The sequence below is a fragment of the Acanthopagrus latus genome, chromosome 17 (genome assembly GCF_904848185.1).
Source record: "Acanthopagrus latus isolate v.2019 chromosome 17, fAcaLat1.1, whole genome shotgun sequence".
Taxonomy (NCBI): domain Eukaryota; kingdom Metazoa; phylum Chordata; class Actinopteri; order Spariformes; family Sparidae; genus Acanthopagrus; species Acanthopagrus latus.
Genome location: NC_051055.1, coordinates 14793516 through 14818235, shown reverse-complemented (window position 1 = coordinate 14818235; position 24720 = coordinate 14793516). Strand labels below are relative to the sequence as shown.

The window sequence follows — 24720 nt, the reverse complement described above, 5'->3', positions numbered from 1 at the left end:
AATATGTTGCACAAATGAAAAATGTTAATATTGTGAAAACAGTAATATACAGTATAAGTTAATCAGAACTGACACCAATAATAATAATAGCCATAAGAAATAATAATCCAGTAATATATGCTGGTGCTTTACCAGCATATATTAACAGGAATGATTTTTCTCCTTTAAATGTAAACTGACAGCAGAGTTTTGACCAATATGTAATCATCTGTGCAGTCATGGCTGCACTGAACTCAGAAGGATCTTCAATAGTCATTATATCACGGTTCACTTGAAACCCAGCAACACCCTGAGGCAGCACAAATCTCCCAGGCATAAACAAAGTCATGTAGTTTACACTGTTCAGTGCAGCCACAGATTGTACACTGGGGAAACAAAACAACCTCTCCATAAATGAATGGCACAGCAGAGGAGGGCCAACCCCTCAGGTCAAGACTCTGCTGTCCGCTCACATCTGAAGGTGGTACATAATGCTTTTGGGGACAACATTGTAAACATCTTTGCCGGAGAAGACGCATGGTTTTACAGAGGAGTCTCCACCATGACTTATCACCCACTTACAATGCAGTACTAAGTTCCCTCCCCAGATGGCTTAACAACCATTCATACCTGGGCCCACCTAGCACCAGCAACCCACATCTCCTTATATAAGAAAAATCTTTAACTGTACTGAACTGGTGGCGTTAACTCATCCACCTGGTAGGACACTTCAGCTGATTGTGTGATGGTTGTTGTAATACCGCTCCAGGACACTATGGGGCGCTCACGCATGCGCAGGTATGTCCTCTCCTTGTGTCGCTCAGTTGCTTCCCTCATTTTCAGCTCCCCTCTCTCATCCATCGGGGTTGCGCCAGTTAGTAGGTCTGCTGCTAGCTAAACGGCTAATTGTTACCTCTACCTCCACGTCGTGTTGGCGAACCTTGTTTCTGTTTTTCCTACGACACGCGCCTCACGTTTGTTGTCGGGATAACAAAAAAAGAAAAGAAAAGAAAAGAAAAGAAAAAGAAAACCAGGAGGGTGAAGCCTTGAGGGACGGCGTACCATCAGCAGCTCCTCCTGCCAGGTGAGCAACGCTAAGGTGTGTCGACCATGGCTGTCTTCGGGAAAGGTGAGCGTCAAGCTCCATAAAAAGGTACCAGGAAGAAGACAAAGACCGACGACAGCAGCCACACATGTAGTCCCTCGACAGGTAAGCCAAAAGAACATTTATTACAACACTGTTGTGTATTAATAAACAGAACCCTGAGCTAGTGTGGTGAATTTCAGCCCGTTACTGTGGGCGTGTAAACAAAATGCTCAGTAAAGACCTGTCCCTCTCTGCCCGTCATGACTCCTGCAGCCTTCTCAGCCCAGCCAGCAGTCATGTCCATTGAGTACACCATCGATATCCAGCTGACAGAGTTGGGATTTCCAGACATCCTGCCGACCTCAAACATCGAGACAGGACGCTGTAAATCCTTAAACTCCGCGCAAAGTCTACAAGACGAGCAAGCTGACAAAGAGACGGCGCATGATGAGCCGTCGGAGCCCTCAGCACATGATGTGACTGCTGGAGCTGACACCACAGACCCTCCACAGCTGATCACTGGACAGGATAACAAAGGAAAGAAACATGGTGACACTGCACAGGAGGAGGAGGATGACTCAGATGACAGCGACGTGTCAGAGATGTATGAAGAAGAAGAGGTGGATGAGGATGATGAGGACGAGGAAGGACTCAACAATGGTAGGAATGATTGTCTTTGACTCAAAAAGATCCAGTAGTTTGTCGTTATAGAGCCAGTGATTATAGTTTGCTGTGCAATTTCTCTAACTGAATATGTCAACATGAGAAGATAGGAACCATCAGTGAATTGATCCTGCTGACGAGCACTGTCTGTGCAGCTAAACCCTGATACACCTCGTTTCTCTTCGCCATTGATCACCATTTTGACCAAAATTTCCAACCATAACACAAATAAACCACACTGTTGCACTGGGTGACATGTTCCATCATTATGATGAATCTGAGCGCTGTAGTTTACTGTAACCTGATTACACCTACCTACACTGTCCTGCTGCCAGAAGTACTTACTGCTGCAGTGCCAAACTTGTAGTAATCCACCACTGAAAATAGACCTAAAACAAATGCAGGATTTACTCCTGTTTCTGTCACATTTTCTAGAAAGCAAAGCCCCAAGCTGTTGTAGTTGGGGAAATATGTATAATAAGTGCTTCACTTAATTGTTTATTCTGTGACATATCTGCTTTTATTTGGTGTTTGTTAATACTTTTGGTTCCCAGAATAATGCAACACATTTCATTTGACATGCATATGTGCAGCCATATCCCAGTATCCTAGTGTCAAACTAGTTTTGAGTACTGTATATATGCTTGTGATCTGTGTGTGTGAAATTTTAAAACTATTGATAGACAGACCAACACACTGCTGGCTTTGGTATTATTATGGTAATTATCATTACTGTGTATATTTCTTAAATTCCCCCATTCCCCCAGCTATCCCTTTGAAAATCATGAGTGAGTGTATGTGGGCTGATAAATCATTCATGCATTTGCATGTTATTTATAAAATCATGATCTTTTTTTTTCTCATGCTCAATCATGATCTGACTTAAAATCGGTTGTCATATTTGTGTGAATCCTCTTGCACAGGAGTGTCCAAACATTTAACAATATTTAGCCAAATTGAACCATGTGGTGGGCAGCTTTGTTCTACACGCCCCAGTTTGGGCAGCCCTGCTCTTGCTGCACTTTAAAACCATCACAGTAGATGCTGGATATTTATTTGCTTTACATTCAGATAATGTGTCTATAACAGAATTTCATTAAGCTTATACATGTTCTACATTACTGCATAACTTGTTTACATTACAGTTAAATCATTTTACTACTGTACACTAGTCCAACATAGTAATATATTTTATATGCCTGTTAATTTGATTTCATTCTATTACATATATTCAAAGTTGTTCCTACACTTTTTTGTGTTATGTTTATATTATATTGATATGTATTGTATGAGCATCATTGGGGGAAACCTGACAACAAGAATGTTATTGACTCTCCTTCTCTTTTCTACAGAGTTGGGTGACTCCCGCTGCAGTGTCTGTGATCTCCAGCTGCCATCCAAATTCAAACTTCAGGACCACATGAATTTGCACACTGGAGCTCGCCCGTACTGCTGTGCCGAATGTGGAAAGCGCTTCTGCCAGAATTACAATTACCGAGTCCACCTGCGCACACACGCCCAGATCAAACAGGATCGTCTCCAGTGCCGCGTCTGTCTGAAGTGCTTTGTGTCACAGGACGATCTGACCACCCACCTGTCAAGAAATCACCCTGAGGATGAGTTTTATGAGTGTGACCTGTGCAAACGTGTGTTTACTAACCTGAAGGAGTGTGAATATCATGTGCAGTTACACAAAGATCTAATGTATATTGCATGTGATAAATGTGGCCGTAATTTCTCCTGTCAAAAATCCCTCATACGTCATCAGAAGAAGACGTGCTTCAACAGTTTTAAATGCACAGACTGCACAAAGATCTTCACTAACAAGAATGCTCTCCTGAAACACAGCTTCTCCCATCTCGGTTTGTTGCCTTACACATGCATGCGATGCCACCGCCACTTCCGCCTGGCGAAACTGTACCGGCAGCACAAATGTGAACCCCAGCGCATTCACTGCGTGGCTTGTCTGAGAGAGTTTCTCAGTCAGGAGGACTTCCAGCAACACAAAAAGGACACCGGCTGCTGGGGCAACCAGGAGCCTAAAGGGGATGAGATCCGATGTTTGGAGTGTGGACAGAGATTTGTCACTACAGAGGAGCTGAAGAAACACGCTGGGGCTCATCAGAGAGTGCTGAAATGTGCAGAATGTGGAAAGGGGTTCCGCTCGGCCTTGCTTTTAATGTCTCACATGGGCGGTCATGCAGGGAATGCCCCTTGCCTTTGTCAGAGCTGTGGACTGGGATTTCCCCACCAGCAAAGCTACGACAGCCACCTGAAGACCTGTGGACAAACACCCCAGCCTGCGGTGAGTGTGAGCCAATACAGTGATGTAAAGTTTGAGAGGGAGAATATATTTTGTTTAATACAGATAATAGGTTTTACCAGGCTGACAAGCTATATTTCAGATCCTTCTCTGGTAGATTGTTAAACCTGTTGTACCCACCACACCCAGCAATAAGGGCATGGTGGGGTGTGGTCCGAAGCATGCTTGCTGCACATTTAGCAAGATTTAGCAGTGGTGTTAAGTTACTCTTTAAGGGACTCATTTTTAAAGTGATTTCTGTCCTACCCAGACAGCAGGTGGTTTAATTTAAGCCTAGCAAGAATAAACTTTGAATGACTCAACCTCATATGAAAATGAAATTGTAGTGATAGGAAAATTGCTTGAGTCAGGTAATTATTAAATGTGCATTTGTCATCTTGAAGCTGCATGTAAGAGCAGAAACTGTAAGACCCAGAATTTGGAAGCAAATTCAAAGCAACATCTTGATACAAGAAAATTACAAGAACTTGGCAGCTGAGTCTCAGAGCATCAAAACATGTCCTTTTGGAGATGCACTGTGTTTTGATGCTACAACTTATACTTGTATTGAAACCTCAAGTTCCATGTCTCTTTTGATTCTACTTGTTTTTGTTGTATTTCTCATGTTAGAGTGCACCCAAAAAACGCCCAGCCCCGAAGAGCTCTCCACCCGAGGCAAAAAGGCTCAAAGCAAATCCAGACTCAGTGACTCCAACAAACATAGTCACTAAGCCGGCTGCACTGGTGAATGATTCTAGTAGTCCAGGACCCGTGACAGAGGCTGAGTCTGCAGGTTCCAGTCCAGCAGATGGATTATGGAAGCTAACCCTCGACAAACAACCGCCTCCAGGTGTCAATCTTGTTTTGTTGGTTCCCATCTGTCCGACTCAATCCAGCGGCCTGACCCTCCCATCTGCAGTCTCTCCAACACTACCAGGTTCAGCTGTGCAGTTCCAGCCGCAACACCTCAGAACAAATGCTGCTCTCGGAGCGCCACTCGATGCCCCCCTGGATTTGGTAACTGGGATCAAACGGGATCTAGAATACGATGCACCTCTGGATTTGTCTAGGAAGTGTAACTCATCAAAGTCTGCTGTGGGTGACATTCCTCTTTGTCCTGTGAAAAGTGAGCCAGAAGACTTTGAGATTACAGGAGGCTCTGAAAGACAGGAAATTAAAAGCAGTGATAACAATGCAAATGTTGAACCAAACCGACGAGAGACAGATACATTAACTGAAGTGAAGAGGTTTGGAATGGATCCAGTGGATCTCTCCTCTAAACTAATAATAGACATTAAGGACGAGCCTCAGTCTTGATTTGTGGTCATCTAGATCTTGACAGCCGAAAGAGACAGAAATTAAAATGGAGGTCAACCTTCCAAGGCCTCCTTCAAGGCCTTATGCTGATAGAGATAAGTTAACATTTTCAATGAGGCCACACAAAAACGAGAATAATAAAACATCTGTAAGCACATTCCCCACCTAAATCCTGCAAAGGACACACCTTTTGTTTTTACTGTACCTGTCACTACGTAACCAAATATAGAGGTGGTCAACTACAGCCAGAATGATTGGCACTGTGTCCTAAATCTCACACTATGCACTACATTCTTGATGCTTCTACTATCATTCACTTCATAAGTCACTTTATAAGTCGGTTTAAGACATGTAACCGTGGTAACCCTCACCAACAATAAACTAAAATAAAAAAGGCGTGTTGCACCTAGCAAAATGCAATATTACATTTACATGGAAGCATTATTAACATGCCAGAGCTGCCTTGGTCGCTTGATCTGTTTTGTAGTTGATATTTTCATCACCCCTGCATTGCATTGTGGGATATGTATGCTGGTTCGGTGTACAGTGTTTGCGTACAGTAATACTTCCTCAGAAGTAGTATGCACCGTCAGCCATACGAAAAAAATCTGGCATACTGATTTATCATACTGAATAGAATGTAAGAGTTGAGTTTCAGATGCAGCCATACTATTCAATATTGTATATAATATGTCTGTATTATCAGTATCTATCATCATACTCTTCTATTACAAAGCAGTTTTTCTACTTTTTCAACCATCTTGAAGAAATCCAGTGTCTTTCTCACACTTAACTGTCGTTTAGAGTAAGAACATTTTTTGTTTCTTCTGTAATTTACATTCCAAGTTTCTAAGCTCATTATTGCATTTGTTTTACCTGCGTCTTGGGTAACACTTTCAGCTTGAGCTACGGGAGCAAAGTGGTACTGTAATGGTCTCGAGGCCTATGCAATATTGTGCAGGATTTCTCGCTTCATTTAAACGTATCCCTGGTCTTTACCTTTTTATGCACTGGTTTTTGTGTGTGTCGAGGGAGGGGAGACTTTCGGTTTAATAATATGTATTAAGTTGAATGAAAACACTGGATTTCATAGTATTCAGCTGAAACTTGAAGAAATGTGCATTGTGTGTATATCGGAACTTGACCTTTTATTACTATTGTTGAATGAATGTAAATAATGGTACTGATCAATAATTCTGTCATTACTGAACCTTTAAAGTCTGCAGGTATCTTTGGATGTTTTTTTTTTCTCAAGGCAAAATAAAGAGTTGTTCTTTAAATGAGATCAGTCATTCTTGGTTGCCTTGTGCGTGTACATGAGACGAGACTGAGAGCAAAATATTGAGCTGGTGGTTCACTCATAAGAGACAGTTTCGGTGGGAAATTAACTCTTTAAAAATGTGAACACCTACCAGCCACTGACGGATAAAAATTACCAGCCACTCAGTAGTTAGTAATTATGTTTTTTGAAATCTGTTAGCCCCTTTTGTATTTGATCAGCATTAGGCTGAAAGCTGGTGCTAATTTCCCAGCCTGATTAGACTAAACAAACATTTAAAATGTCTGAACATCCTGTTTTTCATCATATATTTCAGAACATTATCATAACCAGCATTGTTCCCATGTGGATTTACTGTATAGTGCTTGTGACTTGGGATGCACGATACAGATATTTTAGTCTCACTACTGATAACTGCAATTATCTGCTCCTCATGGCTGATACAGATAAGTGATGGTTTCATTTTCCTATTTCTGTATTTTGCCATACTCTGTGTTTCCCTCTTTTCTCTCAGTTTATTGACACACAAACAAACTGGAAAGGTGCATATCACTACTGTCAGTGTGTATAGTTGTTAGGCTTGTTAAATCCATTACAGCACAGTCATGGCTTCCATATTTATCAGCTATCATTTTCACAGTTCAGTAACCGATAAATAGTCGATAATTAAAAACAGCAACAACACTGGACTGACGTCCTATTGTGAATCTCACAATTTAATTAGTGAGTCATAATAATGATCCAACTGTGATGATTAGTTAAAAATTATACACAGATTAATTTGGGGAATGATTTGTTTGTAAATGGGCACTGTGTAGTTTTAGAGAAGAAATTCAAACTCGGAATTTTAAAATTTAGGCTACATTGTTAATAATACAAACTCCAAAACGTTTCTATGTTTTCCATAAGTAAACAGGCTGTTCTCAGAGGAAAAAAATGTCTCCGGAGACCACTTAGAAGCTACAAAGGTGGCAAAACGACATTGTGCACCTTAAATTAGTCAAAACACATCCAAGTTCAACATTGTAGTAGTCTGTTATTTACGATAATTATTGTAATTTCTCTCTGTGTTCCTGTAATATGCTGTTTGGAGTTTTCCCTCAATCAAAACCAGACTACCAACTTTACATTTCCCGCAAACTACCATTAAGCACACACACACACACGTTTTTATTTCATTTTTTTGTTTAAATATTGAATATTAAAACAAATCATATTTGATTTATTTACGATTATTTTTCGAGTGAATTTTGTATTTTTAAGTGAAAGGAAGAAAAAAAAGGATCTACAACCCATGTCACGTGATCACACAACCCGGAAATACACTGTCCGCTGGGTGACGGCGATGTTCTGACGGGAGCAGGCTGCATCAGAGACGTGATCATGTCATAAATAACATGTGTGTTATTGCGTTGCTCTCATCGATTTGTCTGCCGCGCTGAAATCGCTTAGGTCAAGAATACTCCGCGGATCTGTCGGCAGCACCAGCGCTGGTTTAAATTCATGGACAAAGACAAGTGCAGCGACATTGTAAGTAGACGACCCAGTTATTTAAAATCAGAGAGGAGCCAGTGTTTTCAGCTTCAGTCGTGAGGCTTCCACGCGCCCCCCCTTTTTTCTTTTTACTCGTTAAACGCGATCAGACTCTCTAACTGTGCCTTTACTTCCTTGCAGCATGCTCAGTGCTCCTGGATGGAGATGCATCAGTTCATTGGAGAGCTTATCACATCTGGAAGCGCCTCAAAGGATCAGCCAGATGTGCTGAACGCAGCGTGGGGCGTGACTGCTGCTTCTGCTGGTGGCGTAGGCGGTGGAGTAGGTGGAGTAGGTGGTATAGTGTCACTTGAAGCTCTGCAACCGCCTCGACCTGCCCAAGACAAGTCTGAAGCAGGGCCTGGCAGACAGATGCCGCCCGGGGCAGCGCAGAGGAAGGGAGAGGCCAGAGACAGGAGGGAGGGTGAGAGCTCAGAGTGATCAGCAGTCATTTTCCTGTGAATATTCCTCATGTCACTCCAATCTCTGCTTCTTTTTCTAGATGTGCATTATGCCTGCACATGCCCAGGCTGCCCTTACTCCACGTACTCCTTACGCCACCACTTTTCGGACACGGAGCCGAGCAGCAGCAGCAGCAGCACCACCACCGTGCCGCCTGAGCTGGAGACCAGGACGTCCAGCCGACCGCAGAGGGAGGAGGAGGCGGGCAGAGGGACTCGGAGCCCGGACCACAACCCGGACGCTCCTCCCTCCAGAGCGTCCCTGTCCCACCTCTCCATGTTTCCCTGCTTGTGTTGCCATCGCGGCCTCCAAGCCTGCACCCAGATCCTGAGCCAGCAGGAGGGCACGGACTCCCCGTTCTCCCACACCCACGCGCACCACCACTTCCACCACCACCACTGTCCCGTCACCTCGTGCCTGCCCTGCCCTCAGCTCGCGCGCTCTCACGCTCCACAGCTCCCCGGCTCTTTCCCCTGCTTGTCCTGCCCGCACGCGCTGCCCGCCTGTACCCAGGAGTGCCACCACCACCAGCAGCAGCAGCAGCACAGACAAAGCCAGCAGCCCGAGGAGAGGGGCAGGGCGAACATGCTGTCGCTGCACCCCTGCATGCACTGCCCCGCCTCTTTCCCCAGACCGTCCCAGCTGCTGCAGCACCAGCGCTCCGAGCACGCGCACAAACCGTCGGGCTTCCTGTGCACGGAGTGCGGCAGGGCCTTCAACTCGCACAGCAACCTCCGCATCCACCTCAACGTGCACACCGGCGCCCGGCCCTACTCCTGCTCCGACTGCGGGAAGAGTTTCAGCCAGTCCGGGGCCCTGAAGATCCACAGGCGCATTCACACGGGAGAGAGGCCGTACTCCTGCGGCTTCTGCGGCAGGGGGTTTCCGCACCTGGCCGGGGTCAGGGCCCATCAGAGGACCCACACGGGAGAGAAACCCTACCGCTGCGGCCAGTGTGGGAAATGTTTCACCCAGTCGGGTGCTCTGAAGATCCACACCCGCATCCACACAGGAGAGAGGCCCTTTATCTGCAGCCTCTGCGGGAAAGGCTTCTCCAACCGCTCCGGGATCCGCTTCCACTACCGCACAGTCCACGGACTGAACCCCGAACACACCGGAGAAGCAGGAGCCGGTGGTGCATCTCAGGGACCAGCAGGCCGCGGTTATCCTCTCGGGCGTCCCAGGACTTTCCCCCCAGCAGGCGCCGGGTTAAACACAGCCAACAGCACGGAAAGCAGCTCACATGCAGCTCTGAGCGTCAGAGATGCTCCCGCGTCATCCTCTTTGGTCCTGCTTGAGAGCAAATCTCAGTCAGAGGGCGCAAACCCAGGCGGCAACAGAGAGGGGCTTCTGTATGCATGTGAGGACTGCGGCCTGCGTTTTAAGGATGCTCCGTCCAGGAACAGACACCAGACTCTGATGCACTACTCCTCTGAGGGGAGAGAGCAGGAGGAGGAAGAGGAAGAGGAGGAGGAGGAGGGGCAGAGGCAGAGGCAGAGGAAAGAGTTAAGCACAAATGAGCGGGTTGGAAAAAGCAGTCTATGAATACATCACAACATGAAAATCCTGGAAAGGAAAGAGCAAATAGAGGTAAAAAAACAAAACAAAAAACATTTAAGGTGTTAACGTGTTGGGACTCTTTTCAATTTGAAAAGTCTCTGATATTGCACAAAATTTTAATAGACTTAAATCAATTGTTTCAATTACAGATTTGTGACTTCTTAAAAGGATTTCAAGAGTGAATTCTTCAGATTTTATATTCTGAATCCAAACTATGCCTGTTTTTCCTGATTAATGATAAGATAAAAGTTGTACGGAAGCCAATTTCTGCCAAAAAATGATATCACATTATCAAAATAATGAGATGCAAAGTCATAATTATGAGATAAATCAAATTTATAAAAACAATCCAAACTAGGGCACTAGTTTCGATCATTTTTTCTCTTTAAATGGCAGATAGGAGCTTCCATGACTTTCAGATTGGTTGACACTTTTGTAACTGAGGCATCCATTTGTCCGTTTGTGCAGATTAATCATTGCTAGAGGTCAACCTTAAAATAACCTTAAACACACACCAGGCCAACTCCTCAAGTACTTCTTCTGAATACAGTTGTTTTATTGTGCCTTACTCAGCTGAAGAAGAGGTTAGCGAATTCATCGCTAAATGTGACACCACAAAAGTATTTCTAGAAAATTACATTTCTGAGGGTCTTTTAGTAACACTTTCGTATATACTGGATGACTATCACTGCCACCTGACCCTTGTAACAGGAAAAAGTACAATTTTCTATTTTCAGCCAGTGTTAACAACAAATTAAGATCTTTAGTAATTTAATTTGTTTAAGACCTGTATCTCCCATACAAATTCTGAGACAATCCAAAGGACTTTGCATAGCATGGAACATTAAGAATACCTTGGTATTTTCACTTAATTCTTTAAGTGTTTCTCATTTATGGGAAAGTTGCTGCACCGTGGTAAAGACTTTCAAAAAACAAGAATTCCTCATAATGGAATTGTTTTATAATGTCACGGTTTTGTGATATTCTGCCAGCCAACATGACAGCAGCTCTGGAGTTTGTCTGAGGTATGTGTTTCTTGCTCAAGGACACCACATTAGGCAGATCCTCCTTCCTAATCACAGCATCACCTTACCTGTTGTGCCTTTTTAGTTACACTACTGTAATCCAATCATTTTCTAAACCACCGTTTGTTACTTCAGTAAGTATGTTAGAAATGGATGGTAATTATCTGAGGAAACCAGCACACAAACATTGCTGTTAGATGTTTAAAGCTAAAGAGAGCCACCTAGTGGTTACACACAATCATAGCATCAAATGTAACCATTTGTTTCAGTGTCCCTTTATAGTGCTTAGTAAATGTTTTTTTTAGTTTTTTTTATAACATGTAGGAATTATACATTGTGAACACAAATTTCACACAATATGTATATTTTTGCGTTAACCTGTTAAATAGACATACATTGCTGTATGTGTTTTCTGAAAGTGCAGTTTGTGATTAAACATTTCAATAAACAGTATCTCTGAGACACTGATGACTGAACCTGCATTCACTCTGTGCATCACAGGACATTTCCACTGTACATCTACATACTTCCTACAAGGAAATATCTGCATCCACATCCACTTTGAGTGGTGTACCCTCATTTATGCATAGTCGTCCAAAGTATCTTCCTAACTCTGTACATCACTCGCTGGATGTTCAGCTCTGTCAGTATGCTCTGGACGACCCTGTCCAGCTTAGTGTCCACTGGAGATCACATCATGTGGTCCTCTGCTCCAAAGTCACAGTTTAGAAGTCTCAGGAGTCTTTTTCTCCATGTCTGCTGTATTCACAACGGCTGCTCATACGTGTGCTTACGTAGTAAAGAGTCACATGACTTGGGCTCAGCGTAAACAACACTGACTGGTCGTGGGCCGCTGGCATGTAGAGCAGGAGTGCAGTAGCCATTAGATAGCATCCTGTGTGAGGGGCAGTCATACTGAGTGTGGCTGGACGTTGTCCTGGTACCAGAATTAGGGACTGGTAGAGGAGGTCCGTGTGGGTCCGAGAGCTGCTCACTGAACGGCGTGGCGTACTCAGGCTCCGGGGGAAGAGGCTCAGCGTACTCCGGCAGGTTTCCGGGAGTGTCATAGTGGCTGAAGGTGAAGGGGGTGGTGTAGCCCTCGTCTGAGGAGGGTCTGAAAGTTGAACCAACTTTCTGTCCAACAGCAGGCTCGGCATAGTCTGGAAAAGATTGAAAAAACAGTCTGAGATTGAATTTTGATTAATTTGGGGTGCAACAAATACTGGCATTGGTATTAGCTAAAATCAACACAAATGCCAGATCAGTTTCAGTCCAATATTAATATTAGATTTATATGTTTTTTTCAATTTGTAGTATGGTCAGTTCTGTGGGCACTGTCAGCACTGAGCAGTTGCCAGGCAACCAGCAGAGACTCCAGAGAGTTACTGGTCCCAGCCAAGAAGTAGTGCAGCACGTGATCGCTTGTAAAAATGGCAAATAGTCTGTTTTACACGTCAGTTTTAGTGCAAATTAAACAAACAAGAAACTAAAGTGTTATTTGGAGAGCTTTATAGGTGCTCGTAGGCGGATTTTGTTGCTGATGGCCAGAGGCTGGCTGGCTGTTTCCCCCCTGTTGCCAGTCTTTGTTCTAAGAAACTGGCTGAACAGACAGATATGAAAGTGGCATCAATCTTCTCATTAACGTCTCATTAAAACACTCTTTGTTCTTGGACTTTGCATGCTCTGTAAAAGTTTCACAGTTTGCCTCAATCACTGTGACAGTAACAGCTGATGAGACTATTTTAAAAGAAATGTTTGTCCATGTTATCATATGTTGCCTTGCAGCCATCACTTTGGTGTTTTCTCATGTAGCTTGTCATGTAAAGTGCTCTTTTACTAGTATACTCCAGCTGGCAGGCCCTGATTGTGCACATCATTTTTATAAACAACTTTGCATGGCAGACCTCAAGCTCTGAAACTTGCCGAGCAGGTGCAGGCTACATCCTGCATATATTGTATTTCAATTAAAAGAAGACTACATTTAACCGGCTGCTTTTGATGAGATTTTGTCAGATTTTTTTGCTGTCTAATGTAAATGTAAACAAGATTTTAAAGGCATGGGATTTTAATCTTAATATTAATTAAACTATGTGTAATATTGATAATAATGAGAATGCTAAAGTACATATTTACACAATGATTTGGTCTGTCAGACCTTCATCAGTTCCCTGAACAGATTGGACAGTGTAAATCCATTTAGGCAGTAAGCGAGACATTGTGTGGGAGTACTTCTCCTTCACATCAAGTTGCACCATCCTCCAATGGACCTGTCACACATTCAGGTGTGCAAAGATTCTTTAAAATAACATTTTGGAAAATTACAACGTTTAAAGCTAGGGTCTGTAATGTTGTTCAGAAACACAGTTTGTTCCTGAGAGTAGTCAATACATTATGTATCCAGAAAAAGGAACGAAAATAATCAGACCGCTGTGGCAGCTGCAGGACTGAGAAAAAGCAGACCAATCCGTGCTTTTCGGCCCGAATAGCACGGATTGGTCAGATGCCTTCATGTCTCGTTCTGCCTGCGCCCCCCTCTGTCCCTCCCTCCTCCGCGCGTGCACACGTTACGTTTAACTGATACCTGAAATATTCAGCACACTCCTCTGCAGAAATATGGAGTTGCAGGAGAAGACGTTCATTTGGTTACAATGGCAGAGAAAATGCAGCCAGCGTTACTTGTAACAGCTCACCCCGCTAAAAAGGGAAGGAGAAGAAAGCCTGAGGCTGAAATGGTTGCCACAAAATAGGCTCTGGATAAAGAAAGAAGTCAGACCGAGTCAACATCAGTGTGGCGTTTGAGCGGTGGCGACAACTGGGGCATGTGAAGGGCCTGAAACCGGATGCAGAGGTTGCTCTTTCTGTTGGACCGGTAATGATTTGTTTTGTTTCAGGGGAATTTGTTATTGTCATGAAATATGTAAGGTTTGCCTACTTGGCTACCTTTGCAGCTTGTATTAGCCTAATGCTAACGTTAGCTTCTTTGTGTGTTGTTTTTAGCCATGAGAATGGTTAAAGAGTCGCCTCAGTTTCCACTGGATATAGGTCCTTTGCGTTGCGGCTCTGATCCGTTTTGCTTTACATCGGAGTCTTAGCCTTCTTGCCAGATGAGGTTGCAGCTGTCAATTTCTCTGTGTCTGGTGTTTGACAGGAATTATGTTTTAAAGGATGGAAACAGGAACTCTTTAATCTTTCAGTGCTCCTCTGTGCAGGATTAAATGGCTCCCTTTAAACATAGAAAGAGTCCTTATTCCTAGTGAGCTTCCCCAATAAATTTAATTTTCATTAATTCTATCACAGGGCATCTGTGGACCATCACAGTAAAGTAACATAACTCTTGACATAAAATGTCTTCTAAATAATCATTTAAACACCTTAAAATATCATTTGAGCGTATTGCTAAAAGCTGCAAAATTGCTAAGTAAGTGAACCTTTCTTTTTCACAGTAAATGCAATTCCAAGGTGAAGAATAGACCTCAACGTATGGTTCAAACGAGCATGTTGGGAGAGCTTAAGCAGTTTTAGCTCTATCTTTAAGACCTCAAGACATACAAAGGCCTATTAGGATCTGGATCAGCCAATATTGGAACATGCAAAGGATATAACAGCCACTTTATGAGCGGTTCTAATCCTCCATTACTGTAATGAAAAGATTTCATTAAACAGGAGCAGAGCAGCATCCTTTCACCAGCAGGGAAAAAACTATTTTAGGATCTATTACATCTTGTGCTGCAGTTTCTGGGAAATGCTTCTCCTCTACTCAATAGCAGTCTCATACCAGGCCAACGTGGAGCCCTGCAAGAGCTGCTTGGCCACCAACAATGTCTTCTCTAATCACGGGGACGGGGGCCGACAGTGTTGCTCTCATATCCGACCAGCCTTTACCGTTTGCCCCCGCAGAAGAGGCAGTGGTGTGGGAGGCCTAGACCTTACTCAAGAGCCCACGGGGAGCCTCAGAGCCGGAGCTATTTTAATTAGACGGGCTTTAGTGAGGGCTTTGATTGTCTTAGCTTTGACCCGCTGTCCTGTTTATCAGTGAAGGGCCCCCTTGCTGGGGGAGGGGATGGAGGAGGCTGAGAGGGGGACTGGTGGTGGTGGTGGTGAGTAGGCTGAGCGCCCTTTATCGAGCTCCAATTAAAGGGTCTCTTTCAGACAGGCTCTGTGGACCAAAGAAAGGAATGTTTATACTGTGACTGGGTGATGGGCTGAGCCAGGGCAAAGAATGGACAGCCCGCAGAGAGAGCTGTTTGCCTGTCAGGCCTGGCATGAGCTCCTTAAACTGACCGCTGAAGCCAGACACTGTTAGAGCAGGAAACATGGAGGAGTTCAGGCAGAGCTCACAACTTGAGATCACCAGTAAACTCTGAATAGGCAATGAAAAAGCTATTAAAGAGGCAGCAGCTCATAGTAACTGCAGTATCACTGAGGTGCAGCAGTGTTCTGGTATAAAAGGTTTTTCAATGAATTCTCACCATTAAGAGGAGGGCTGGGTAGAGCATCGTGGACATTTCGCTCCAGAGGGTAGGAGATGAGGTCTGATTGTGGGCAGGGGAGACTCTTTGCCTGGAAACTCTGACAATCTACTTGACACACAGACACACACATTGTCAGAGGCTTTTTAACTGAGGATTGAAAAATACTGGAAAACAGTCAAAGAGCACTTGACTTACTTGTGGGTAAGGAGTACTTCAGCTGTGAATCTTTTTTTCTGTATGGAGAAGAAGATGAACACTGAGTAAGTATTGTATGCACTAGATGTCATTTTTGTGAAGTGTGCTATGACTAATGGAGTATCACCACAAGAGCTGAAAGAATGAGTTGGAGAAACCAAGTAAGCAAAAGCAAGATTTTGAAGTTCAATTTTGAAGGTATCCAACTGAAAGAAATCATAACTCCTCCTTTCAGGTCAACCTCAGAGGCTGCTCCCCCATGAGGAGCGTAGTGCATTGTTGTCATCGCTAACTGCCTAATGTCTTAATCACATGTAAGAAAACACCTCACATTATCATAATGAACATGGTTATTGTTAGTGGGTACAGCTGTCAAGCTAGCATGTTAGTATTGGGCAAGTTTAGCTGCACTTCCTCTTTGAACTTGTGTGACTAGCGTGCTAAAGGCTTTAGTACTATAACCACCAAGTCTTGTGGAAGATTTTGGTCATACATAATGAGTGCATGTACCGACGACATGGACAGGCAGCTGATCCATCCAATCATTGAATTCTGGCACTTATTTTTTGCCAGAGCTCTTGTTTGAGTACATTAAGAGAATTTCAACAAATATGACAAAAAATGCTTCTAAAATACATTACCTACTCTAGCTTTAACTGGTCTTCAGAAACCTAATAGGCAAATATTTTTGTAATGGATTAATTTTTTCAGTCTTTTTCTAGGCCAAAAAAAAAAGCCAAAAATTAATCCAAAAGAATAATCAGCAAATGAATCAATGATAAAAATAGTTGTATAGTCATCATCAACCTCAGTATCAGTCCTGAAAAACAAAGTGTGAACAGTGACGGTACTTCATGTATTATGAATCATCTGCACCTAGTAAATAAATACATTCAGTGCAGTATTAACATATAGTACCTTCGCTTCCACCAGACTCCAGCCAACAAACAACTGCCGCACATCAACAGCGCCAGCACCACTCCCACTGCCACTATTACTGGCTGACTGGAACCTGCAGGAGAACAGGTGTGTGAGTGAGGAAACACTTGTACAAGTGTGAGGAATGAGTTCAGTTTATTGCAATGTACACAATGCTGAATGAGAGAAGGATATAATACACTGTTTTTACACATATTCTTCCTCATTGTACACATTTGAAATTAGGTGACATAAGTACATACTCAGTCTTGTTTCCACCAACACTGGACCCTCTGTGGGAGTGGGAGCGGGACTTGTGCGTGGTGTGCCCAAGTTCACTTTGATGGGTGGAGATTCTGTCATAACATCATAATATCAGTCGAGACATGAATTCACACTGTCAACAGGTCAGGTTAATTTCTGATGAGTGGTTAGAATATCTACCAGCAGGTGAGCGTGACCTTGGTGTGACCTTGGCAACGGGGCAGCCCAAAACTTGGACCTGAACTGAGGCACGGCCATGCCAGCTCAGTGGCTGAAGCCGGATAAACCGAGCCACCACAGGAGGGAAAAAGCTGTTGAGAACCCTCAAGTGGCCATCGGTGTAGGCCTCAAACACCTGGGGACCATGACAACCCAGTTAATTATTTACAGGGAAGATCAGGAAGCCTACAGTGCAAACTCAGTGGTCATATCAGCTTTGTTTGCCTCAATAGGAACCATCAAGTCAACATCAGCGAGTTTAGCACAATGCATACCTTTTTTTCTTTGCTGAGAGCACCTTTGTAAAGCTTCCAACTCTTTCTGTCCTTGCTGAAAAGAAGAATGTATGATTCTATGTAGTACTCATTTGATCCCGTTGTTATAATCCCTGAAAAAATAAAAGAGCATGTTTTTTGAACATTTGAGATGGGATGGAAGAGGTTTCACTTAACACAAAAAACTGATACATTCAGCCAAATGAAACATTTAAAGGGTACATCTGGTGATGTTTATTATGTTTCTTATTGTCAACAAAGCCATTCAAGAGACGGGCTTCATTAAAAGTATATTAAACAAAACATATTTGAAACCTTGTAATTTTGACATTCTTACCAGTGATAGTGCTTCTGTCACTCAGCTCCAGCTCCACCCATGGGTTCAGATCATTACTGCCTGCTGCCCAGGGTATGTTTCTGGAGGACCGGACCACTGAGTTCTCCTGACTGGTTTTATCCCAGAATGATGAGGCATTTAAGCCAGAAACACTCAGGATGTTGTTGCATTCTGTTTGTGGTCAAGAGGGAAGGACAGACTGATAAAAGTGTTTTCATAAACAGAAAATCCTGTTTATTGCCCACGACTTTTACAGTCATGTGATGAAGTGCATTATGAAAGAAACAGCTTTTTGAATACCACAATGAAAGGAATGGAAGCCTAGGGATTCAGACATGCAAGTAATGTGTTACTTGTAGTAAATGGGGCAGAAACTGCAAAAACAATGGGTATGCCCTTTGAAAACTTCCTATGACATGTAGTGATTAATGTAATGTCTTGCTCATACCTTTGCTGATGAGCAGCTTCTTTTCAGATAATGATCCCCTGTCAAGCAGAAGACAATTAAATGGTCATTCCATAGTCTATATCATGTCTTCTCCGTAAATCAAATATCAGCTGATTGAATTTCTGAATACAAGCACAGCAGACACACATTTTTGAAAGGATTCCATTGGCAAAGGTGGACTCGTAGAGTGTGAGACTTCTCCCACGATTCACAGTGACATGACCTCCCAGACTATCAGTCACAGCTCCAGCATGGACTGCAGACTTGCACAAGACTGAGGTCTGCAGAGGGGATATTCAATTAATAACTTCAGCTCATCAGTCCAAAAAGTCTAATACAACTGTATGAAATTAAACATGTTTACTTACATCTCTGTAACCTTGTTCAGAGTTTCCCCAAACATCCCCTGTGACGTTCTTACATCCAGCAGGGCAGTAAACACTGAGAGACAGCGGAATAACAGTTGAGAAACACTCACTGTTGAAGGGAAACAGATTCTATAGAGGGAAATGTAGAGGTCAACCACTTACCTCAAATGCTGCGAGCTAAAATGAGATCCTCGTTGTAAACATGAAATGAGATCTGCAATGGAAAAACAGACATAAATATACTTAAATCAACGCAGCCAAAAACACATTCAAACTCTTAAGCAGTATGTATTAGGGATTGAACAACTGTGAAATTCAGGGATGCCAATAATTTCATTAATGATCTGTCTGAATGCTAATTTTTTCTTTAACTGTTTTTATAATTGTTTGTTTTGTTTTATTTGTTACTGATTCTCCCTTTTGCATCAAGGAAACAAAGAAATATTAATAAAAAAAATAATTTAACCCTTTAAAAATCATTCAGCCTTCATTACAGTAGTAATTTGATCTTATACATTTATGAAACAACCTGAGAATATAACCTTGTCTCACATACAAAAATAAATCTGTATTTAAAACAACTACTTCAAAAACCCTTTGAACATGCTATCCAATCATCTACTAAATAATAAGAGTTTTTCTGTACTTGCACAGCTTAATAAACTGATGGCAGGCATGTTACAAGCCAATAGGTCATGAATGTGACATGACAGGTATCTGCCACTGCAATCAGTTAATGTAATCTTATGTCCTGATAGTAGTCACCAAGGTGAATATCAACCGATGTCAATGTTTAGCTGATAAATACCATGCATCCCTAGAATGTATTGGTGGACTTGAATAGCACTGTGTTGGTCAGTAGCTCAGGCTTACATAATACGCCCCGCCATTCTCTCAACCACACACAAACAGATTCTGTGTGAGACATGTTCTAAGTGTGCTATATAAGGGGATGAGCGCTCATCACTGTTGTTGATGTGACTGAGCCCTTTGTTACTGTGACTTTGTCACAGTTCACGAGTACAGCGAGTGGTCCTCGTGTGATCACAGTTAACAGACAGCGGTTTGTATGTCTGAACATGGGCTTAGCTCCAGACACTGCCAGATTTCATCAACAACTTGGTCAAAAACAGGAAACTATGATACATACTGCAGAAAAAGGATGACTTCATCCAGAGTAAAGGAAACTATCTCTAAGTATAGACAAGCATTCAGACTAAACAAGTCCACATAGTTATTATAATGATACACAGGAAGACCTGACCTTTGCATCACTTGAATCCTCACAATCCAGAAACATTAAATTTGGATTTAAATCCTTTAATAAATGTCTGTACACACATGTTACACACATGTCTGCTGTTGCATGGCTAGAGAGAGAGTTAAAGTGTTGTTTGTGGGCTTGCAGTGGTTAACTGGCTGATGAAGAGGAGGGGGAGTGAAAAAGAAATGCAGCCACTCCAAGCGACAGACTGAAGCCTGAGGCCTCACTCTATTCAGCCTGAGAGGAGACTTTCTGAGCAAACACGCCAGAGCAAAGATAGCGATGGAGTATGAATGCCAATAAGAAGTGAGTCATGCACTCACGACCACACACACACACACACACACACACACACACACACACACACACACACACACACACACACACAGAGCGTACACTTGTAAATGAGCAAACAGCAACATTCATTTTCTTATTACAACCAGGTAGGTACTTCACAAATAGTAATCAATTGGTCACAAATATCATACCTGGATACTGGTCTGAGGCGTAGGACAGTAGAAACCCTCGACCAGAGCGGTGAGGGCCTGACCTGAAGATTATTATTACTTCACTACTTTTAAGTGTCACATTCTTCTGTGATGCATCAAGCTTCCCACACACTGGACCTGGACATAAACACAAATAAATGTTTTTTCCAAATATACAATGTAAACAGACGCCTACACATCCTGCAAATTACATTTTTGAATAGTGGAATATCATCAGTCGCTTAGTCAGTATTTATCATCAAATGTAATATTATTTAAGTCCGTCTAACACTGCTGTTGGTTTCCTGCCATGTTCGTATCTCATACCTACAGAGAGACTGTCACGTGGGAAATCGACATGTAAGAACACCTCCTCATCAGACACAATAAAAAAAGTTATGAGCCAGCTCTGTGGAATCTGATAATAAACACAAATGCAGCCTAGCACAATATTTCCATCTTCTGAAAGCCTCATTTTGGTGTGCTGTCAATTATTTATGCCCTCAAGACACAAAATGAAAATTTCTGGTTGGAAGATGTGCATGTGTTGATTGTGAAACTGGGATTGCCTCTTCAGCCAATGTGTCAATGGAATGGCATCCTGTGTGTATTCCACAGTCTTTGCTGAGGAAACGTCAGTAATGACAGGGCACATAAAGTTTATCAGCAGGTATTCTAGTAAAGAATAAATGGAAGAGACACAAGACAACTTCTGAACAAGCTTACCCAGACTTTGTTCTCCATTGATGTCAGTGATCACGAGAGAGCCGTTGCTGCAGCCTGGACTGCTTTCAATGTCAAAATCCCCAAACAGCAGTCGCAGCGTGCGACCCTCCGCCACGCGGAGCCTCCACTTACACCAGGTGTTACTCGGGTAGGTGCCTGGGTAGCTCTGCGACGCCAGTGTGCCAGACTCTGTGCCCAGCACTGTGTGTCCACAGCCATTACCTGAAAGAATACAAGGACAATACGGAGGCTGAGATAGGAGAAAGCCATTAATTCATCATGTAACTCCAACACTTGGACTTATTTCTGAATAAGACCCTGACCACTTTGGACGCTTATTAACTTTTTTACCAAATAGTTGTCTGTTTAGTGACCTAACCAATTTGGATTTTCAGTGCTGGCTGAAAATTTGACAATAGCAACAGTTCAGTTATTTGGGTTTTTAAATAATGTAATTAATGAAATTCTTAACAAAATGTAAAATGACGTAAAAATGTTTTTACCAAAATTATTAAAATGTTTGCCTTTTGATCTTCTATTGATTGGCCAATTGATTAATTCTCTCATTGTTTTAATCATACAAGGATACTGTCATTCCTGAATAACAAGAAATATTTATTTCTCACACATCTGATAGTTATCAAAGTATCAATAGTAAGTTTCACTTCCACAACATGAACATTTACCAGCTGAGCACCTCAAGCTTAGATCAAGCCAAAATAACACAACCGCAGACAGTTTTGTCATTAATTCTCTCAATTAAATCCACAAAATATTAAGGGTTAGTTCAAGCACCATTTTAAGACAGAGGAGTAAAATATTTCTGAACATGTAAAACAGAAAAGGGCATGTTTATACTCCTACTCCTATACTCATACTAGATCATAACTGTGAGATGACAAAACTGCTGATGAAGACCTGTACAATGGATATACTGCAAAAGGTGCTGTATGCTATATTTTCTTATTGTATCTAAAAAGATGTTGTCCCTGACCTTGCACTACATTCCATGTGAATAATAATTTTATAAGTGTTGATTCATTACTTCCTCTGACCTGCGGTGGCTGTGACTAACACTTCATCTGGAACAGGAAACACAAATATTTAGACCCTCTAACATCCCTGTAGTGCACAGAAAATGAATGACTCAATTCCCACAGTGGTCACACACAGATAAGTGCTGTGGGGGCGGCTGTCTCAAAACCAGTGAGCAAAATGTCAAATAGTGAAGTGTTCCAAGAATGGTCAAAACTTGAAAAAGGCACCAGGGGTACATCTGAGCCTACACACCATCCCAATCCCTGTCTTCCATATAAGGCTCCTGGAGATTTGTTTGTGGGGAAACAGGAGGATAACCTTCCGCTCACCCTCTGTCACACACTTCCTGCATCACACCAGCCGTTCCCCCTACTTCCCGACAGCTCGGCAGCTCCTAAAACCATAAACCTTTGGATGTTATTGCCCCTCCTCAAACCCCCAAAGGATTCCCTGGAAATGCCACAGCCACATACTGTAACCGCGGGCAACAGAGCGTGGATCTGTCACCTTCCGGTGGGAGGCCACAGAGGCTGCAGTGCTGAGGAAGTTCTGGGTGGCCGGTAATCTTCCCCTGCTCACTGAACCTTTTCACCTAAGTCTGTCTCCAGGCCAGTCTGTTTTCAAGTTTTACACAGACAAGAATATGTATTCAGCCTGTTCTGACCAGTTGGTGAATTACAGAAAACTGGAGTCGAACTGGGTGGCAGGATAGCAGACAATCAAAAGCAGCCCAGCGACATTGTTTTTCACTTGAAGCTTTTCTGGCAGGCCCTTACAGGTCCACACTGGCAGACAGGATGTTCACCTGTGCTACCTGTCACTACATTGCCTTACCCTGTCTTGTGTGTCAATCACAGCATTACAACACCCAGGTTAAAATGTTTTCCCCATACACTGGCCCCACCAAAGCTCTCTTCATACTTGCAAGCACGTATAATGTGATTCAGAATAACTACTTGACCCTGGACTTAATCATCTTCTGATGTGAGGAAACCAAAGTCCCAGAGACAGACAAAAAAACAACAAAAAGGATTAGTGGTATGGGTGAGTGTTTTACAGTCAGAGTCTGCGGGGCAATAAATTGCCTTTTCTGTTTGTCTGTGTATATGTGTGGTCACTGTGATTCATACTGCATGCAGACTTGAGTGCTGTTTTGAAAGAAACTTGTTGGAAAGGAAAGGTGAGCTGAGAGCAGAGATCAGTAGGTAAACATGCAGTAAGGGAAGAGTATGTAAAGAATGCTTGCATGACATCACATGCTCGACCTGAGCACCTACTTCAACATGAAATTAAGGAATTTGCAACCAAACAAAACACATGAAGTAAAGTTAGAGAAATTTAAGTTTCTTGTCGTTTACGACATAAAAGTAGAACTGACAGCCGAACATGTCAAAAACTGTCAGGATGTGTGCATACACACATGGTGATACAGAGTACCGACCGTGTAAGTAAGGTGAAATAAATTAACAGCTTAAGAAAAATGTTGTAATCGAAAGGAGGACGTTTCTATGATCCTCATTAGTATACGTAGGATGCAAAGGCTGTTTTAAAGCCTGTTGCTCACTGGTGCTTGTCACAGTTCAGCTTTAAAATCACACCACAACACACAAAAACAGACCATTGAGTAAAAAAAGCAACAACTTGCAATTAATGTGTTACGGCAGCTCGTAGAGGTAGCAGTTAGCTAGCAAGATGTTTGAAATAAACCCTCGCGTCACATTCGTTATCTTATCAAAAAGCGTCAATAAAAGTATGTTTTTCTTACCCTCCTGACCGTCAACACCAACGGAACAGACGCTAAAAGTGATCCAGAAAGCGGCAATTAGAGACTTCAAAGCATCCTGGATGTTTTCGCACTTTGCAGGCATGTTTTCCAGAGCTCAGCGTGGAAAAGTAAGGTGCAAGCCCGGATGGCTCGAGCTTCTGGCCTCAGTAAAAAGTTGGAATACAAAGTACTGAATATTTACCATTGGCCTCTAGCGGCAAGCTCGGCCTTTCATTGGTTCTCCGGGAGTGTCAATCAAACAATCCCAGGCATTCCATTGCCAAATAGGGGTGAGCTGATTTGTAGGAGTGTGCTGATCTCAGACCAGCCGTTAGTCGTAATGTTAATGATTTACCCTCCTGCTGAAATGGCAACACTGAACCTGGAAATCAGATTGGCATGTTCTTTTATATTATATCATTTCAAAAAGGTTAAAGATGCGTTCAAAAGTCACAAACATGTTTGAAATACTCTCTCTGTGTGACTTGCCGACACACATACATTTCTGTCATTAAACTAAGTGCAAACCCTGCCACCTGCTGGCGAAACACCGGCAACAACAAAAACACTACGGGCAACTCTTCTGAGCGTTCATTGCTTGGCAAACCAACAGAATTAGGCCGAACAAGTGGCAACTGAAACAACGTGTTGTTGTTGAATACACAGCCTACAACGATAGAGCTGTCGATTCAAATAAACACATAATAATAATCACTTCCAGTGCTTCCTTTGGGGT

General features: G+C 42.8%; 3 protein-coding genes across 4 annotated transcripts; 2 read left to right on the top strand and 1 right to left on the bottom strand.

The window, feature by feature from the left end:
- The first annotated feature begins 800 nt into the window (after positions 1-800).
- wu:fe05a04 (zinc finger protein 354C) lies at positions 801-6631 on the top strand. The gene is made up of 4 exons (XM_037075501.1): positions 801-1189; positions 1340-1726; positions 3082-4034; positions 4662-6631. The coding sequence occupies exons 2-4, from the start codon at positions 1363-1365 to the stop codon at positions 5346-5348; spliced, it is 2004 nt and encodes a 667-aa protein (XP_036931396.1). The 5' UTR covers positions 801-1189; positions 1340-1362; the 3' UTR covers positions 5349-6631.
- A 1187-nt stretch (positions 6632-7818) lies between these two features.
- si:ch211-79k12.2 (uncharacterized protein LOC568844 homolog) lies at positions 7819-11675 on the top strand. The gene is made up of 3 exons (XM_037074238.1): positions 7819-8157; positions 8302-8584; positions 8663-11675. Exons 1-3 carry the CDS (start codon positions 8131-8133, stop codon positions 10165-10167), a joined length of 1815 nt encoding a protein of 604 aa, XP_036930133.1. The 5' UTR covers positions 7819-8130; the 3' UTR covers positions 10168-11675.
- si:dkey-34d22.1 (discoidin, CUB and LCCL domain-containing protein 1) lies at positions 10715-24210 on the bottom strand. Of its 2 annotated transcripts, none has more exons than XM_037074236.1 (15): positions 23985-24210; positions 21182-21403; positions 20456-20593; positions 18866-18917; positions 18704-18776; positions 18483-18616; positions 18336-18373; positions 17888-18058; positions 17551-17663; positions 17237-17411; positions 17056-17148; positions 16793-16886; positions 15875-15912; positions 15677-15787; positions 10715-12367 (listed from the first exon to the last, which is right to left on the bottom strand). In XM_037074236.1, the coding sequence occupies exons 1-15, from the start codon at positions 24085-24087 to the stop codon at positions 11973-11975; spliced, it is 1950 nt and encodes a 649-aa protein (XP_036930131.1). In that variant the 5' UTR covers positions 24088-24210; the 3' UTR covers positions 10715-11972. The 2 variants fall into 2 exon arrangements, with proteins under 2 accessions (XP_036930131.1, XP_036930132.1); XM_037074237.1 differs by having other exon boundaries at positions 15677-15784.
- Between the last annotated feature and the right edge of the window lie 510 nt (positions 24211-24720).

Coding starts and splice junctions, on each gene's coding strand:
- wu:fe05a04 (XM_037075501.1), top strand. CDS start 1,363: ATGTCCATTGAGTACACCATCGATATCCAGCTGACAGAGTTGGGATTT. Junction 1,727..3,081: donor CGAGGAAGGACTCAACAATG/GTAGGAATGATT, acceptor TCTTTTCTACAG/AGTTGGGTGACTCCCGCTGC. Junction 4,035..4,661: donor GACAAACACCCCAGCCTGCG/GTGAGTGTGAGC, acceptor TTCTCATGTTAG/AGTGCACCCAAAAAACGCCC.
- si:ch211-79k12.2 (XM_037074238.1), top strand. CDS start 8,131: ATGGACAAAGACAAGTGCAGCGACATT. Junction 8,158..8,301: donor AAGACAAGTGCAGCGACATT/GTAAGTAGACGA, acceptor ACTTCCTTGCAG/CATGCTCAGTGCTCCTGGAT. Junction 8,585..8,662: donor GGCCAGAGACAGGAGGGAGG/GTGAGAGCTCAG, acceptor TTCTTTTTCTAG/ATGTGCATTATGCCTGCACA.
- si:dkey-34d22.1 (XM_037074236.1), bottom strand. CDS start 24,087: ATGCCTGCAAAGTGCGAAAACATCCAGGATGCTTTGAAGTCTCTAATT. Junction 20,594..21,181: donor CAATGGAGAACAAAGTCTGG/GTAAGCTTGTTC, acceptor GTTTATGTCCAG/GTCCAGTGTGTGGGAAGCTT. Junction 18,918..20,455: donor CGCCTCAGACCAGTATCCAG/GTATGATATTTG, acceptor TTTCCATTGCAG/ATCTCATTTCATGTTTACAA.